General features: G+C 39.9%; 1 protein-coding gene across 1 annotated transcript in view; it reads right to left on the reverse strand.

Moving 5' to 3' along the window:
* TENM2 (teneurin transmembrane protein 2) overlaps nt 1–17,268 on the reverse strand; it is a 183,223-nt gene that overhangs the window by 56,958 nt on the left and 108,997 nt on the right. The window contains exons 9-10 of the mRNA XM_026035681.1: nt 15,706–15,906; nt 13,955–14,140 (exon numbers count right to left, since the gene is read on the reverse strand). Of these exons, the coding sequence (XP_025891466.1) occupies nt 13,955–14,140; nt 15,706–15,906 (387 nt within the window). The remainder of the gene's footprint in view (nt 1–13,954; nt 14,141–15,705; nt 15,907–17,268) is intronic.

Here is a 17,268-nt window from a genome sequence, read left to right on the forward strand (position 1 = left end):
ATAACTTCCTTTGTTTGGTACATCTTGATCTGCCTAAACAATAAAGAACAATAAGCAGTAGAGAAAAATCTGATAATCCTTCAAACACAGCCATATACCTTGATATTTAAATATTAAATAAATCTGAAATATTGATTTTGATCTCACCATTTCACCTCCAAGAAAGCCTAGAGTGTTTAATGWGCATTTGGGAGAAATTTAAAGGCGAAGAGCTCTTTAAGTGCTGCTTGTGTTATATTAAAAACTTGACCATCAGGCAACTCGCAGTGTTCCTCCTTTGCTGGCCTCTCTAGAAATGACCTTAATCCTCTATCTAGGCCAGTTTTAGGCTGAGAGACAGAATGATTTTTTTCCATTTCTCAGCTGAAGCCACCAGGAAGGACCAACTAGGCTTTTAACTTCATTGCCCTGCATCTGTGTTTGACACCGTTTTTAAAGCATGCTGGGATAGGCAGGATGTTATTAGTTATAATGGGACGTGTTTGCTGGGAACGGTTCTYCAGGGAAGAGAAACATAATGTCTGAGAGAGCAGGAAAAAGCAGCCGAGCCTGCTCTGCCGGTGTCTCTCTGCTGTAATGGAAGGGAATGATCAGTGTGTTAGATTAGTGCGTGGTGCCCCCGCTTCATCCCGGGGGAAAAGGCATCAAACCCCTGGATCACCAAGAAAATATAAACCAAAAAGAAAACAAAAAAAGGGAAAAGCAAATATAACATTATTAAAAACATTTTTAAAAAGAAATGATCGGTCAAAAAGCATTTCCAATTWAAAAAAAATCTAACATTGGTGAAGTGGACAGCTAGATTATAATTAAGGTTATTAATTATTCTTAAACTGTTCAAGGGAAAATAACCAAAACATAAGATTACTTGGAAGACTTGCATTATTTCCCTCTTAGAGTTCACATAAAATTATAATTGACACATGATATAATTTGTCGTCAAATTATACTATATTCTTCCCATTTCCAGTCATTTCCATCAGGTACAGGGTCTTCCCCCATTTCTTGCCCACAGAGCTGCCACAGGGGAGTTCAGAACATGCTGGAAAGACACTGATTAGGCTTTGCTGCCCACACTTGGCTCACCACGGAGAAAGGCAGTGGGCTACAGGAGCTGTTGAGCACCCTACCGAAAGGGCCAGCGGTTTAGAGCGGCGAGTGAGCGGTTCAGCTGCGCCCCAGGCCGCAGCGGCCTCCGCGGGGCTCCGCTTCCCCTCCCTGCTCCGCAGCTCGCCAAGAAGAGCACCCTGCAACAGCAAAATACCGGCTGAAGGCCTCTCCGTGCACACGGATGCAGGGTGACTCTACTGAGTTTGAGAGATCTCCACAAGACTTAATCAGGCAAAGTGAGCCTTGGAACAGCTTTAGGTTTCAAAGCAAATACCTATCTGGGAATATGTTTAATCAGGCATAGTGACTATGCAATTTACTGTAATAATTTCTGCAAGCGGTGAGGAACCTTTCACAAAAATCCTTCTTAATCAGGGTAGCACTGACTGGAAAAACTATCCTGCGGCTTAATGGCGCAAGGCTGCCTTCCGAGTCCATGGGAGTAGCAATAAACTGGGGACATTAAAGTGCATTTTCCAGCGCGTGCACCTGCTTTTGTTTTGAACGAAACAACTTATTGATTTTAATTATTTCCTATTCTGAAATGAAGTAATTGAAGTCAAGTAAAGGATCAGCAGTAGTAACCCTGTAAAACACTATCTTTAATAAATGAATATTTTTTTTTTTTTTTATCACCACACTACTGGCATCTGTTGTTATCTTTCCATGTCTTTTATAGGATCTTCTCCTCAAGTGATAAATACAGAAAATGAAGGAAAAAAAATTATACCTTGGGGCATATTATGCAAATAACTCATAAGGGTAGCTCCCATTCAAACTCAATGGAACCACGTGGCTTAAGAAATCAGATATGAAGTATACATCTTACTAGACAATTTGAAAAATATAACAATTTATCTGAAAAACGCTGAGAAAATCTCTAGTAGAGCAGAACAGCTATAAAGGGGAATTACTAGATGCAGTCTAAAATGGAAGGTGAATATAGTAAATAACTCCAATTCTCATGAATAAATATTTCCCCTTTAAAAATTATTTCACATTTAGAACTTCCCATGCAGTAATACTATTCAATCAGGTAATAAGCATTTCAAGTTATGATAACTAGAAACACAAATACTGGTGGGAGAAGACAGACTTTACTTAGTGAATGTTCTGCGTATAAAAGATTAAAAGGAAGAGGGAAATAATCAGATTTTAATGAGCACCATCCTCATTTTATTTGAGCAACATTTCACATGGTTTGAAAGTATTAATAACTTCACGACTCACTTTAGAATATCTGCACAGTTTGGTATCTTAGTGCTATCTCATCTGTAATTAAGTTTTTTTCATAAGGGATATGAACTATTGTTTGAAAGAAAGGGCGGGACTGGCCAATTTTGATTCACGTTTTTCTTCAGTACGTCAGCAAGCAAAATTATTACAAAGCTCTTTAACAAAAGATTCCAAAGAAAACTCATAAAACCGATAACCTCTCCAGGCCCGTCTGCCTTTCAGTTATGGAAAGGCTGCAACTGCAGCAACTAATGCTTAGGAATCCCCAGAATAGACTTTGCTAGGGCTTTAATATCCCCTTCTGTTTCCCAGCTCCTTAGGCAGTCGCTACAGAGCGGCATTGGCCTGTGTGAGGTGTCCGATTTGGAAGCATCGCTGCAGAGGAGGGATGCAGCAGCAGCGGGTGCAGACCTGCTCACAGTATTTCCCTGGTATTTCCCTCAACCTGCACAAACACAAAGTGACCTTGACTCTAACAACCGCTTCTCTAAATATGGAAGCTTTCCCCCACTCTAAATCCAATATATTTCTGACTGTTTCTATTTTGGCAAAGAAGGTTCAACCGTGCACAGAACATACTGAAGGTATATTTGGATTGGCTTCACAATAAAGAATCAATTAATAACGATCCAAGCCAGGCAGTAGCAAAATGCAATTTCCCCCCTAGTTTCCAAAGAAACCAACAAAAAGATGCATTGGATCTGAAAATCTATGTCCCCATACAGCTTTCTCCCAACTCAACCATCTATTACCAATGCTGCATGGGGAGCAGTGTCAACTTTCATTTCCTTTTCAGATTCCTAACACACTCTTTTGCGGTGATTTTCTCTCTCAAGATATCTCTCAAAATTATCAGAAACAAGAAAAGGCACATTACCACTGCTATGCCTCTACTGCTGTCAGGTTACCTTCAAAAAAAAGCCACCTATGCATAAGTCATCAAACCACTCAATTTGTAAAAAATTTTTTTTTCATATTGTGCTTTGGGTTTTCAACATTAACTAATGATTTTGACCCATGGCTTCCTGCTCAAAATACTATTTTGCTTGTTTAAAAGCAAGTGTTTCTGCAAATTAAAAATAAATTAGGCAAGATGGAAACATCCATCCTTTTCTTCTAACTACTTAATTTTGGTCACGCTACCTTCCGTTGTAAGGCTGCAAGTTATAACACTAATTCCTCCACTAATTCCAGAGGGAAGTCATCTGTAACCTAGCAGACACACATTTCGCCCTGCTTTATTAAATGGAAAGCTAGAGAAGTCACACTGGTTTATATTTAAAATATGCTGAAAAGTCGATGGCAACACGCTAAAGGAACTGTGTTCTACCTTCTGGTATTCCCAGAAAGTTTTAAGGTTTTAAACAGAAAATCAGTTTTCTCATCTGATTTTAGGTGAATTGGCATCATTTGTGGCTTTCTGTGTGGGCGCTCAATGAATTCACAAAAATACCATCAGGGCCACTCCTGAGGGACTCTCTCCACAAACAGCCCAGCAGTCGCTTTGGAGTCCCTGCAAGTGGAAAATCACAGCGTTTTGATGTGGCACTACTTTTATGATCAATAAATCATAATTTTGCAGGGAAACACGTTATTGCTAAATTGATCTTTATTCATTTGATCTTTCTGTTAATTGTTCTTTGCTTCYAGTCTAAAGTCACAATCCAATATTATTTTTCACTATAAAATGCTTTAGTTTTTAATTACAAAGATGTTAATTCATGATTGGACTATTAAACTTATTTCTTAAATAATAAAACTATTATTGCTACTGTTTCTCTATTCCTCCCTTTCATCTTCAGAACAGGGAGTGCATCATGAAGCACTGTGGTTTCTTAGCTTAGCTGTTCGATCCCCTGAATGACTATTTGAAAGCAAATTAAAATGTATGTGCCCTAGATTCATTATGAATCTTACTCACTTGCCATACTCATAAATAACTTCACCCTTTCAACATCTACCTAAAAGATCACATCTGTAATTTTATAATTGACTGAAATTAATACAGTAGAGATGCATCTTTTTGTTAGATGGGTTTCAGTAAAAATATATTACAATGTTAAAAGTGCAGATCATTTTTAATTATATGAAAGATTAACTAGCAGCTCTTGTAGTTCAACTCTACCCTAATCACCCAAGAATATTTAAGCAGAAAGGCTGAAGCTGCTCCTTGCAGCTGCTTTCCTGGTACCTGGCTTTACAGCACACAAAGAGAATGCCACAGGCTAGTGATGCGGGGCTGACTGACCTCCTCTGCGCCGGCCTGTTAAATATTGTGAACAGAAACTAAAAATACAATGGGATTGGGAAAAAGCTACAAAACCTGACATCAAAAAATTCTGACTCCCTATTTACGGCATGCAGGAAAGGCACAGCCTTTTACTGGTGTTGTATAATGGATGCAATACAAATGAGTGGGACTTGGGTGCCATTATGCAAACGGTGTTCGAGCAAACACGAAACCTGTTCCACACTTGAACATCTAGGACTCGCTGCATCTAGGACTCCCAACCCACGGAACCATGCATGAGGAGCCACAGTGAATTCCAGGTGTCAGACACAGGTCATGGAGCTGCCACACTGCAGGGACAGGGAAGCAAAGGGATCTGCGTATTGGAATGACTGGGAGGCAAGTTGTGACTTGGATAAGCAGACAGGCACGTCTCACCTGCCTGATGGTCATTAGGAATGATGTTAGGGTCCAGCAGACATTGAAGTTTTTGTTAAAGYACAAGTTACTAGTTTTGCATCAAAAATTGTTCAGTGGAGGTATTTGGGTGCACTGAAATAGCCAAGTGTGTAGAAACTGTTCAGGATCAGCTCTCCTATTTGATAACCTCTGAAGAAGGAACTGGACCATGACACCTTCCTGCTCTAATCTTGTTGCTGAATGAAGAGAGAATGGGCCGATACAGGAATCTTAAATTCTCACATCTCACTTGTCCCTAGGTGTTCAGTAATACCACTGTGAACTGCTGCTACAGTAATAAACAGATACTGCTTTGCCTCTGTCTACCCYGCACGGATGTGTTTTGAATATAACTCACAGAATGAGATGGGACAGTTACATGTGAATAAAATGTGTTACACTCTCCTGCACATTCAATGCAGACATGAACAAGGACCATAACCCAAGAGATGAGCACCTTTGAGAACACTCATAGCCAGGACATTTCAGTTACCTAATTACATCAGAAATACCACGTTACACAAGGACATCCCATCAGGATACTTGCCTTCTGCTGCTGTGTGTAGAACTTGTTCTAATAAGAACTACACAGCAGCTGTGGGAAGTATTTCCAGAAGCTAAGGTCATCCTAATAAACATTTAATGGGTAGGTCAGAACAGGGATAGAGGGATAGGATGGGAGAAAAGAAGGGAGCAACACAAAGTTTTTAATAACTTTGTTCAAGAAGAATGGGTCAGGACAGAGCTACCCCCTGACTGGCATTCTGGACAAGCCCCCACATTTGTTATTTGAGGTTTTTAAACAAGTGGTATTAGTGAGGGGTCCTCCAGAAAGCGCTGTGCAAGAAGCAGGTATCAATATTCACAATCAGTATGCACTGCATTCCTGGTGAATAGTTTCTACACAGCAGATAACTGACAGTTTAAAGAAAAAGATGCCAAAAGTTTTGCTTTTTTTCCCCCCAAGCCCTAAATAGATCACACAGGAAAATCCTGAAGTGACAGTTCAGAGATGCTCAAGGGACCTTTTCTTTCCCCTTTTTCTTCCTTTTCTGACACTAATATTTTTAATACAATATTCAAAAAAAAATCAAGTGCAGTTCAAAACTATCAAGTATCTTAGGAAAACAGGTCTCTAACTTCTACCACGCTCTCGTGTGAATTCAGTACTGTGCAGTTACTGGAGAAAAAATACACCAAAAAGCTGAAAAGGTGTCTCAATTACTATTTTGTTTTACAGAGTTTGTAGCTGTCGGATAAAAGACATTTGGCCCTATCTGCATATGCAAGCATAAAAGATGAAGTTAAACTGATATTACAGACAAGAATTCTATCTGGAGGATGTATAAGCAAGCATGCAAGGGATTAATGAAAAGATCTTTAAAAAGAATACTAATTGCAGTCCTCAAAAGGATGTGCAGGTATTGTTCTCTTCGGTAGCTATTTATTCCTAAGGAATGTACACGTGTATTTGCCAAGATCTTTTATTACTTATCTATCACGATATGATCGGTCTCACCAACCCTTCACAAGCACTCCGGTGTCTTTGTTATTTTTTGCATCCAACAATCCTGTGCAATTCACTCACTCGCTGAAGCTGTTCTTGACACCACGGGGTACAAAATAATAGCAAAAACATTATCTCTGGGACAAGAGAAGCCTGCCCGCTGCTGTGAATACTCCTACGAACAGCAAAATCGGCTCTGCCCTTTCCAAAGTCAGAGCAGCAGGTTCATCGACCGCCCCCCTCCCCACTTTTTTCCCAGTCTTTTAGGAGTTCAAGAATTGGCCAGAAAATCAATGTAACTCACATATAAGGTCCTCCAAAAGGAGGAGAAATGTGATTTTAAGTTGGAAAATCATTTGCCAGCAGATGCTGGGGGAATCTTTGAAGTACCAGACAAAGCGTAGGAAGCGCTGTTGAAAATACCCTCATTAACGTTTTGGAGCTAGCAAGGGAATAAATAAAGTCGTGTTCTGCATATATCCCAAACACAGAGAAAGAGAAAAGCTGCTCTATGGTCTGACCCTGCACTGTGACATATTTCACTCATTTAGAGGGAGCCCTCGGCAAAGAACACAAACAGGAAAYCTCTTCCTGGAGAATAAACTTGCCCTTTCAGCTGCAAAGATCCCCAGCTGCCCTCGGTCAGATTTACAAATGAATGGTGTTTCTCACCTCCCTGAAACTCAAAACATYCTCCCGGTATACAGATCTCTATAAAGCAGAATATATACTCAAAATGAAATATTCTATCACACGCAATTATGATACATATATTAGTTCTGGGTACCTTGGTGCTACAGAAATTGTTTAGTGAATTTACTCAGGTCTGAAATGCAAAAGGAGCAAATCATGTTTAAGGTAGGGGGATAGGAATTAAAAGAGAGTTAAAAATTCGAAGCAGAATTTAATATTAAGAGGAGAAACAAGAGCTGTTATTGTCACAGCAGACAATCTGGAAATGACAGCCAAGAGGTTTGATTCAGAGATTAGGAGCAGAGAGCAAAGGAAACACATTTGCAAAACAAAAACCCACAGGCACCCCAGCCACTGAGGTAGGTGACAAAGACACAAAGCTTCATCTTGCCAGGAGGCACTTTCCAAGTGCTTATTTACAGGGTACTTACACTTTTGCTGAGCAGGGGGATGTTGGACAGGACTGCCACCCCTCTAATTCACTAGTACAGTTGCTTGTTTTTTGGCTACATAATAAGAGATGAAATATGGGAACACACATGCTTCTCTGCTTACTGTGCTACATTATGTTCATGGCTCCCCACTTAGCGGGAATATCAGCTGTAGCTACAGCTCAGAAATCAGTGTGGAATAAGAGAGATCTTGATTTCTACAAGAAAGTGAAATCAATGCATGTTAGTTTACACTTGAAACACTACAAGTTCTGAAGAAGTTTCAGCTGACTTTGAGCTAAAACTGGATCCCCTAATCCTGGCTTCTTCCATTCCTAACTCGCCTGAGGTCTCAGCTCAGTTTTCTAGCTTCCCTAACACTGAACTTCTTTTGAGGAAGATATTTCCTCATCAAAGAGGAATAACTACCACGTGTAAGCACGTGCAAAGATTTAACAAAGACAACAGCATTAAATAAATACATCACACCATCAATGACAAAATGACTATTCCGAGGTCAAAGAAACAGCAAAATGCCACTTTATAAAGGAAATTTCTACCTACCTCTCTCCACTTGCAAGATGGAAATTAAAATGTAAATTATATGCAGAAAAATGACAGGAATCGTTGAGAACCTCTCAGACTAATTCGTGCAATATCTGCTACTGCGCCGTTTTGCTGAAGAGAAGCATGGGGGGAAACCAGCTTAAGATACTGAAACCCCAATTGTGACACCCCGCACTTAGAAGCTGCATCACGGATATGYATCTCAAGGGACCTGCTACCAAGTGTAAGGACAAGACAATGACTGTATGACAAAGAATAAGGAAATTGAATTTGCAGATAGAGAAACAGCCAAAGTTTCTAAATGTTTTGTTCATGTCCTTATACATACTACTGTAATTTTGCTAATCGTCAGTAATGAATAGTGGTCATGGCCCAAATATGCTGCACATCTTTTAGGGAATAGGACAAAAAATCATTGCTCTCTCCACACAGCATGCAATCTAAAACGCTGATGTTTTTGCTAGAAAGATTTTTTATATTTGGTAAGGTATAAACTGCTATAGATTAATTTTAAGTTCGAAATGCATTGCAGAAGTCTAATATATCTAAGTCTTTCTAAATTGCTCTTTGTCAGATATGATGGCTTTCCACCGTCTCCTCCCACACACTTTCCATCTCTCCTGAAAATTGCCTCATCTTTGAATCATTACTGTTGTAATTACATGAAAAATCAGTGGAAGAAAAAAAATCTTTGACACAAAGAGCATTATCACGGGACAAAAATATCCTGCTGTGTCCAAAGATAACACAATACTGCCGTACAAATCTTTCTGCGGGTTATTGACTTCATGATAATGTAAAAATCTAAATCTGTGTACTTGGTATGTGGCATTCCTTCCCGTCTAGAAAAAAAGGAACATGTCTAAAGTGGGAAATAGATGCTCATGCCAAAACACTTGGGAAAAATGTTGTTCTGTGAAAACAGAAGCATAAACTATCTACCTCTTATTCAATTGGGAGTGCCTTGGTAYTCCAAAGGCAGGAGATCTGAAATCTTCACCTACACGGTGTAATATTTGCTCTTTGTTTCGGAATGATCCAATATATATGTTGGGTCATAGTTCCATTAAAAATCAAAATGGCAGAGATCCTACCTTGTTTGATGGTTATGAAATGTGCTTTGTGCAACGCAGCAGGATCCATTATCTCTACACTATTCCTCACAGACATGTTTAAACTGTTGATAAAAGCTCTGCTGCTGATGATCCCACAACTGGTCCAAACACGTCTATGCCAGTTCATTAGTTATTGCTCCATTTTTTCCTACTACTAAACCTAAATCTCCCCACTTGCAACTGAAATCCAAACTGCTCATCTTACTCAACCCAGGCATGGAAAGTACTTCATTTTTCCTGCAGGTTTTCATGTATCTGAAGACTTTAAATCATTTCCCATGAGTCTGCCTTGATATAGATTAAGGAATCCCTCTTCCTTCAAATCTTTCTTCTTTAGCCCAGGCCCTACTTATTCATGGAAACATTGAACAGAAAGTACTAGACTAAGGACAGAACTCCAAATCCCTTGTTTGCTAAGGGACATGTCCTACTGCTTGACAATCTCAGCACAGAGGCCAAGGACTCCGTGGAGGGCAGAGGGTGACAGCCAGGTGACCCCAGCGTGGCGGCCGGTACGAGCAGCCCCGCAGCGGAGCACAGAGCACAAAGAAAATCTCATATATCGCCTTCTGGTGAGAGGACTCACCTTAGGAGATACAATGTGGAGGTATTTCTTTAAATTTTAAGTTTTAATTTCATGTATACATAGCATTAAGCCCTGGTTTCACTGCTGTCTCAGAGAGATTTTGCTAGTGACTTAATAACAGTCGTACTTCATACCGTAGTGACATGAATTACAGATGGAATAATACCTTTTAATATGGTATTTTGACTGTTTCCTAAGATCTTTGTATCTTACACTGTCCTTAGTCTGCAATCCTGACAGTTCATATGGAGAACATGGTTTTAACTCTCTAAATATTATTTGCAGGAAATGTAACTATTTTAGGACAGCATTCATTAGCAATACTTAAACACTCAGGCGTTTGAAAGGAATAACTAAATCTTCAAAAGTTATAAGATTGGTTTAAGATTTAGCAACAGCGATATCTTAGTCTACAGCTTTATTATTTTCTAATATTTTTTTCCTCATCTAGACTACCCTCTATTATTTAGTTGTAACTTCCTCCATAATTGCAATCACTGAATAGTAATCACTTAATAAACATATCCTGRCAGATCTATTTTTGCACAAGGAAAAGATTTTTTTTCATCCTCAATCCAGTAAGCAATTTTCTTGTTAGCCAAAGCAACAAAGTGAAAACCAGTGTCTGGTGTAGGGTTGTGCTTTGCTACCCACAACATTTAAGTAAGACCGGCCACCATCTTTTCATTTTTGTATTATTTGCATATGCATAAATATATGAAAATCTGCACAAGGTGAGATTTGTGCTCACCAAGGTTTATACATAATTCTACTGGTGCACATGGGCAACAGCTGTTTCCGATAGAGTGCGTGTTCACTGGGAACTACCAGTGGCATTCTCGGAGTGGTTTTCCTATAGGAAAAGGAGGGAGGGAAACAGCACTTCAGCTGAATTTAGCCAGAAAGGATACGATCTCAGGTAGGCAAAACTGAAATGCCAATGGAAACTGGCTAGAAAGGAATAATTTTATATTAAAAAGAAATAAAACATTTCAAAGAAACTTGCAATACCCGCAGGTTGCTGTCATGAAYGATCTTCCACTGGCACATGAATATAGCACACGCAACTGCTARAGAAAGACGCAGAAAAGCTATTTTCTTTTGGTTTATATAAAAATCTAGGTTTCCTCAGAAAATAGATTGCTTTGTACCATGTAGGATGAGACCGAACTCACTGGAATCAAAGCAACTTTTTCTACTAGTTGCTAGACTAGACTAGTTGCAATAAATGGCTATTCAGCGTAAACAAACCCCTATGGGTTCCCCATCTTTTCTGTTGGAAGTCCATATGGAGAAATACTCAAATGCCCTGGAGAAGAGCCTGGATATTCACTGCTCCTGAATACATAATACAGGCATTCAAAACGTCAAACTGCGCAAGGAAGGAGCGCTTGAACCTCTGCTTACAGGCTCTTTTACTGTGGTCTGACCTGGCTCTATCTTTGGCAAAACAGACCATGCAGTTTGTCAGGTACCTGCCAAACAGGAGTAAGACATGGCTTGGGATCAAGAACGAATAAAAAAAGATCAAGGTCTGAGTAACCCAGATCAGCATTCATGAATATTATCTTTTTAAGAGGACATTTCTCTGTAAGTAATTCTGATATTGAGCGCCCTGCTGAACTTTTATCTCAAAGGTAAACCAAGAAAAAAACAGACAAAGCTACAACGGCTTTCTGTAAAATTTTAGCGCAGCTTCCCTTTTCCAAACTAGAGCAACTCCTCCTTGCTCCCAAGTACCAACCTATTCATTAAAAATAAATTTTTGTATGGTAATTCTTAGGATTTTTTTATGCCAACACAGATGAAAGCTGCTTTTGTTCTTCTCATCGAAACTCTCTCCCCCTCTGCCCAGGGAATACGAACCTGCCTAACAACAGGACCAAGCTGAATGGAATCCCCTTTTGACAGCCCYTCCTTGATTTGGGGGTGACCTTGCAAGCTGGCCTGTTGATATGCACACATAAAACGTCTTATTAATGTCATCCAACCTCAGGAATTTATGTGTATTTGTCCCCATTCAAAATGTAGCTTAGGACTGCTCGAGCTCATTTGTAAGCTATTGCTTTTTCTGCCCCAGTCTCATACCTGCCACAAGCAAACACACACCTCTTTCTCATGCACATCTACCACTCCCCCCCAACTTACAAATATTTTATCTGGTTCCTGCCTATCACCCTTCCTTTCAAAGGCAGAATTGATTATGGACATCTACAATAGTRAAAGTATTTATTTTAAAACTCTGAATATTTGGGCTAAAAATTTCCCTTCAGAGAACACCACTCTGGCTTGTAATTCTCAGAATTCACTTTAAGGATCAGTACAAGGCATCTTTTTGTGTGCACAGTAAGGAAGACTTTCAAAATATTGATTTTCTCTAAAAATAGACATCTCTTTAAAAAATTACAACTTTTAAAATAAACAATGACTGTACAATTGAATGCAACACTTTATATAGCAGGCATTTTGTAAAGACAGGAAGTACTTAATATAAAAACAAAATGCCTGGATTAATCTAGCATAACTACATTGATATGATGGAATTTAGAAAGCAATAGTGAAAAAACACTCTGCATCTACACTGGTGACAAAGTGTTCAATCACAAAAGCTTTGATTTAAATTACATTAGCACACAGTGTTGGAAGCATGCAGCACCACAACATCAAAGGATATGCCCTAAAAATACGCTTTTTTTTTTTGTTGTTGTTGTTGTTGTTGTTTAGTGAGGGTATGCTTTTAGTTTCCAACTCATGTGTGTATCTGAGAAGGTTTATATATCTGAGGAGAAATCAGAGGGGAATGAAAAACAGCTTGAGGGATGCAAAAATCTCACCGTACTTTAATTAAAGAAATAACAATTCACTCGTAATAGGACTGTCCCATTAGGGTCCCTGATTGCCATGAAAATCTCAATTCACCTGCTGCCTTTCCGTTGTTCAAGTTAGCACTTCGGGATAATGAAAACAATACGACCCAGGGCTGGGACCTGTGGGTTTCTTTTCAGCTGAACCTCACAGCCCCCCAAGATTCTGCACAGAAACTCACGCTTGCCTGGAGCGCCTATTGCCTCACTCGGCAACTGAATACTCTTGTGGCAGATGAATTTCCTTATACTTCTTAGGAAAGAGATGCCTCTTCCTGGAAATTCCCATTTAGATTAAAGCACGGGGAAAACAAAGATTTTTTTCCTCCTTGTTTTGTGCAGCTTTACAGGATAATCCAAACACACTACCTGACTTTCTATAGAGATGAATTAAAGGACTGCAKTTAGGAACAATTAATTCCTCTTCAAAATGAATTTTCAAGCCCTGCAATTGAGAGGCTGGAGCACCATCTCTTTGTGGAAGCACAACCTTTTTGAACTTCCCAGGCTGACACATGGCAAGCGAGCTGCAATCGTGTTAGTCTCRGCACTCCGCAGGACGCCAGCGCTGTGCTGGGCAGCAGGCTATTAGGGAAGGGTAGAGCAGCAGGCTGCAGGGCTGACAAGGCCCTCCCATGCTGCGACTGTCTATATGCAAACACCATGCCCAGTGTCACGGCGCACGGCAAACTGCTCGGGAGTTATTTTGGTAACAACGGGGACACTTACTCCGCTGCAGCTTGACCCCTGCTCTGCGTGGCGACGTGGTTGGGCTGGGATGTACAATAGCAGCGAAGCAGCGATGCGTCAGACCAGGAAATTAAAAGAGAGGCCATTCCCACAAAGGAATGTTTAGTTAAGTTTGACAAGCGTGGCTCAGCTGATACCTCGACGGACCATTTGTTACATCTCTACTTACTAACGTGCATTTGCTGTGGTCTTTTTTTTTTCTTTTTTTCCTCAAAACAGTTGGTTACTGAGTTTAAATGACTTCCTCTGCGTTCCACCCTGCACGTTTGGAGAGGCAGCGACAACGTTTGAAAGCGCTAGGGTCCCTAAAGGAACAGCCTATTACAAATCACAACAGTAACTATGTTTCTACGATTTATGAAAAGAAAGCAATATGTGCCTGTTTCGGTGCCTGTCGTTTGCCTACCAATGGTGCAGTGCTCCCCATTCCAGCCCTCTCTGCATTCACATTTCCCATCTTTACAAGTTCCGTGCTCCGTGCAGCGGGGATGGCACACACGCTGGTCACAGGCCACTCCTGTCCAGCCTTCTTCGCAGCGACAGGCTCCGCCAATGCACACCCCGTGAGTGCCACAGTCTACAGAACACACTTCTAGGAGGGAAAAAGAGCAAGGATTACAGCTAGCATGGGCAGTGGCAATGGGGCAGAACTAGCAGCCCATCGCACAGTGAAAAAGAGGGTACAACAGGCACTCTTTTACTGAAAACTATACACTGTCACAAGCTGGAATGCTCATATTCTGATTCAAAACCATTGATTTTTTGTTAAGAAACAGAAACAGCCACTAAAAATCTGCTAACGTATGCTGGACTGCCACTTGTAGAGCGGGGTTCTCTGTACAGATGCAAACAGGAAAATAATAATTAAAAAAAAGAACCACAGAGAACCACAGGTAGCATCCTCAACATCTGTCTGCATTGCAGAGGGGGAGCCTTTAGTTCCACTTTACTCAAACCTGAACCATGGTGATTTTGTTCTAGGCAGTTGTTTGGTAAGAAGGACGCTGCAACTCACCCAAAACTCATTCAGCAGAGAGATGACCATTTGGGGTGATTAGAAAAGCCATGTGCAGGTGCTTTGGCAAACATATTGTTACTACAATCAGTTACCTGGGCATGAAACTGCTTTTACTGCTCTCTGCCAACTGAAGCTGTGGAAGAGCCAACAGAAGGGTCTTTCACCTCATCCATCATCAATCAAAGTTAAACTCTCACTAATTAATTTCGCTGGCTGCTGCCGATGCATGAAGCAGAAAGAACACATCACCATATTCATTGGACTGGTGGGGTATCCCAAGTCAACAGAATCATCTTAAGAAATAATGAACAAGAGTAAAAATTTTAAGTATTATTTTTAGAGATTTGTTTATGCCTCTACCCATGGAACTCCATGCCAGGTCCATCTCAAGATTCAGTTTACAATATAAATGCAAAAATGCAATCATTTCCCCCAAATAGAATGTTTGCTGTCCTGTCCATTTTTTTTTTTTCTTTTCACCTTAGCTCTTTCTCTTCGGATAATCAAGTTTTATCAGTATTCACTCAACTGTAGCATTGGAGAGAATGAACTTCATAGCTTCTATTTTTGTGTTTGCTTTTCAATATGTCTCTTGATCTACAGGTAATTGTTTAGATTCCTATGAACAACTGAAGAGGGAAAAATGCCCTAYTTGTGAAAAGCTATTTTTCTGTTTGTCAAGTTTTTCTCAAATGAGAAAATGTTTTGATGTGCAATAAAGCAAAACAAACTAAAAAATACTTACGTAATYGTACTCTTTTCCATTCCTCAAATGTTGCCAACATATTTATAGATTATTATTATTATGGAAGATTTCATTTAAAGTTGGGAAACAGACACGAAGCAGGTTAGTGTCTTTTTCAGTCCTCAAGTGTCAGTATCAGAATGAAATACAGACTCGTAGTAACTTACCTCCTTGCCACCTGTCAGTCCCACATCAAGAAGGTTACAAAATTCAGTATCTAATGTATACACAAGCAACACTTCTTCCCACTATCAGGCAAAACAGAATCAATCAGCTTCAAAAGTAGCTAAGAATTCTGTGTCTGAATTAGCTACATTGCACTTTGCCATTGGCGCCCACCTTCTACCAAAAAAAAGAATATAATTGCAAAATCAGGAAGAAAGGTTGTTCTTACCAACAGAGCAGTCAGGGCCCATCCAGTTGGGATCGCAGCTGCACAGACCCGTGTCCGCGAGGTAGGTCCCGTGCCCGCTGCACTGGTCGGGGCACTGGGCTCTGGGCAGCTCGCAGTTGATCCCACCCCAGCCTGGGCTGCACAGACATTCGCCGTTCACGCAGACGCCGTGGTTGGAGCAGGTCGGGTCCAAGCAATCCACTGAACGAGAGAAACAGAAACAGCGCAGAGAAAGATCAGGCTGCACAAGGTGATGCTTGGAAAACATGCAGGCATGCGTGCCACAAAGTTTGGTCAACTGAGATGAAAGAAGGCAAATGGGTGTGCTGCTCCTCCAAGTGTCTAACATTTGCTCTGAAAATGTTTTGCATTAGCTCCAGGAATTCTGGAAAGAGGAAATGAGAACTTAAAAATAAAAAAAAAAACTAAATATACCACATCTAAGCCTTTATTTGCAGGCATTTCTTCTGAAGGACATTGAAGTTCTCAAGTTCTAATGACTCAAACACTCTAATTAATAGCAAAATACAAAAAAAGAAAAAGAGGTAATTGCACTTTTTAGAGTACTTTTCCTTGCAATATCTTTGTCAATACTGCTATTAGTACTGTTAAAAAGCCRAGTACTCTGAGAATAGCATTATTATATTCACTTTAAGTACCTAGAAGTCAAAATATCAGCTTCATTTAGACTCCCAAATTATCCAGGCACTTCCGAACATTTTATTCATAGCCTGTTACTCGCTGAGAAGTGAAATTGAGACCTCCACGTACTTAAAGGTTCTAACTAGCTGTCAATTCTGCTTTAACAAACTGAAAAAACAAGACAGGGATTTCATCTTTTTTAAACTCCAGAAAATTCTTACGATGGAAAACACATCCATAAGAGTTCTGTTGCCGTTCTGATCCTGAAGAAGGAATGTTACAAGCTGTCTTTCAAATAAACTCTGTCAACAAATAGATGCTTTTCAAGATCTTGATCTTATACCTGGAATTTGTTGTGCAAGTGCTATGCGTCCTGCTGCAAGTATCAACAGAGAGAGAGCCTTTACAAAGTGCTGCTTGCTGGGGAATTAAGGGCCAAGGTCAAACTCRAATCCTAAATAAAACGAATTCATCTCATGCCTAGTATGTATTAGTTCACAAGTGAAAAACTAAGAATGATTGGCATTCACTCTTGTGACTCCGGGAAGATCCGAGTTCATAATGAAAGTGATTTATCTCTCATCTTTTCAAAATTGATCCTTTTAAATTAAGGCCGTGACATTTTCACTCCACCTTACGTGAACAATACTCGATCTTTTCAATCTCAACTCTTCTATAAACATAAAGACTTGTCAAATTGTTTTATGAAGTTACAGCACATTTAAAGTAAGTGTATAGATTAGATATAACTCAGGATTGAAGCAAGCACATTTACAGATGAGGTAAGAGGAGTTATCAAGATATTGATTTCAATTCATATTACAGCAGCATAGGAATAAATTACTACTAAAAAAATCCTACAAGATTTTGATTTTAACGATGGCACTGGCTTTCTTTTTTCCCAAATGGTTTACTGTTCAT

This window comes from Nothoprocta perdicaria, unplaced genomic scaffold (assembly GCF_003342845.1).
Source record: "Nothoprocta perdicaria isolate Ctin4 unplaced genomic scaffold, notPer1 scaffold_165, whole genome shotgun sequence".
NCBI classification, from domain to species: Eukaryota; Metazoa; Chordata; class Aves; order Tinamiformes; family Tinamidae; genus Nothoprocta; species Nothoprocta perdicaria.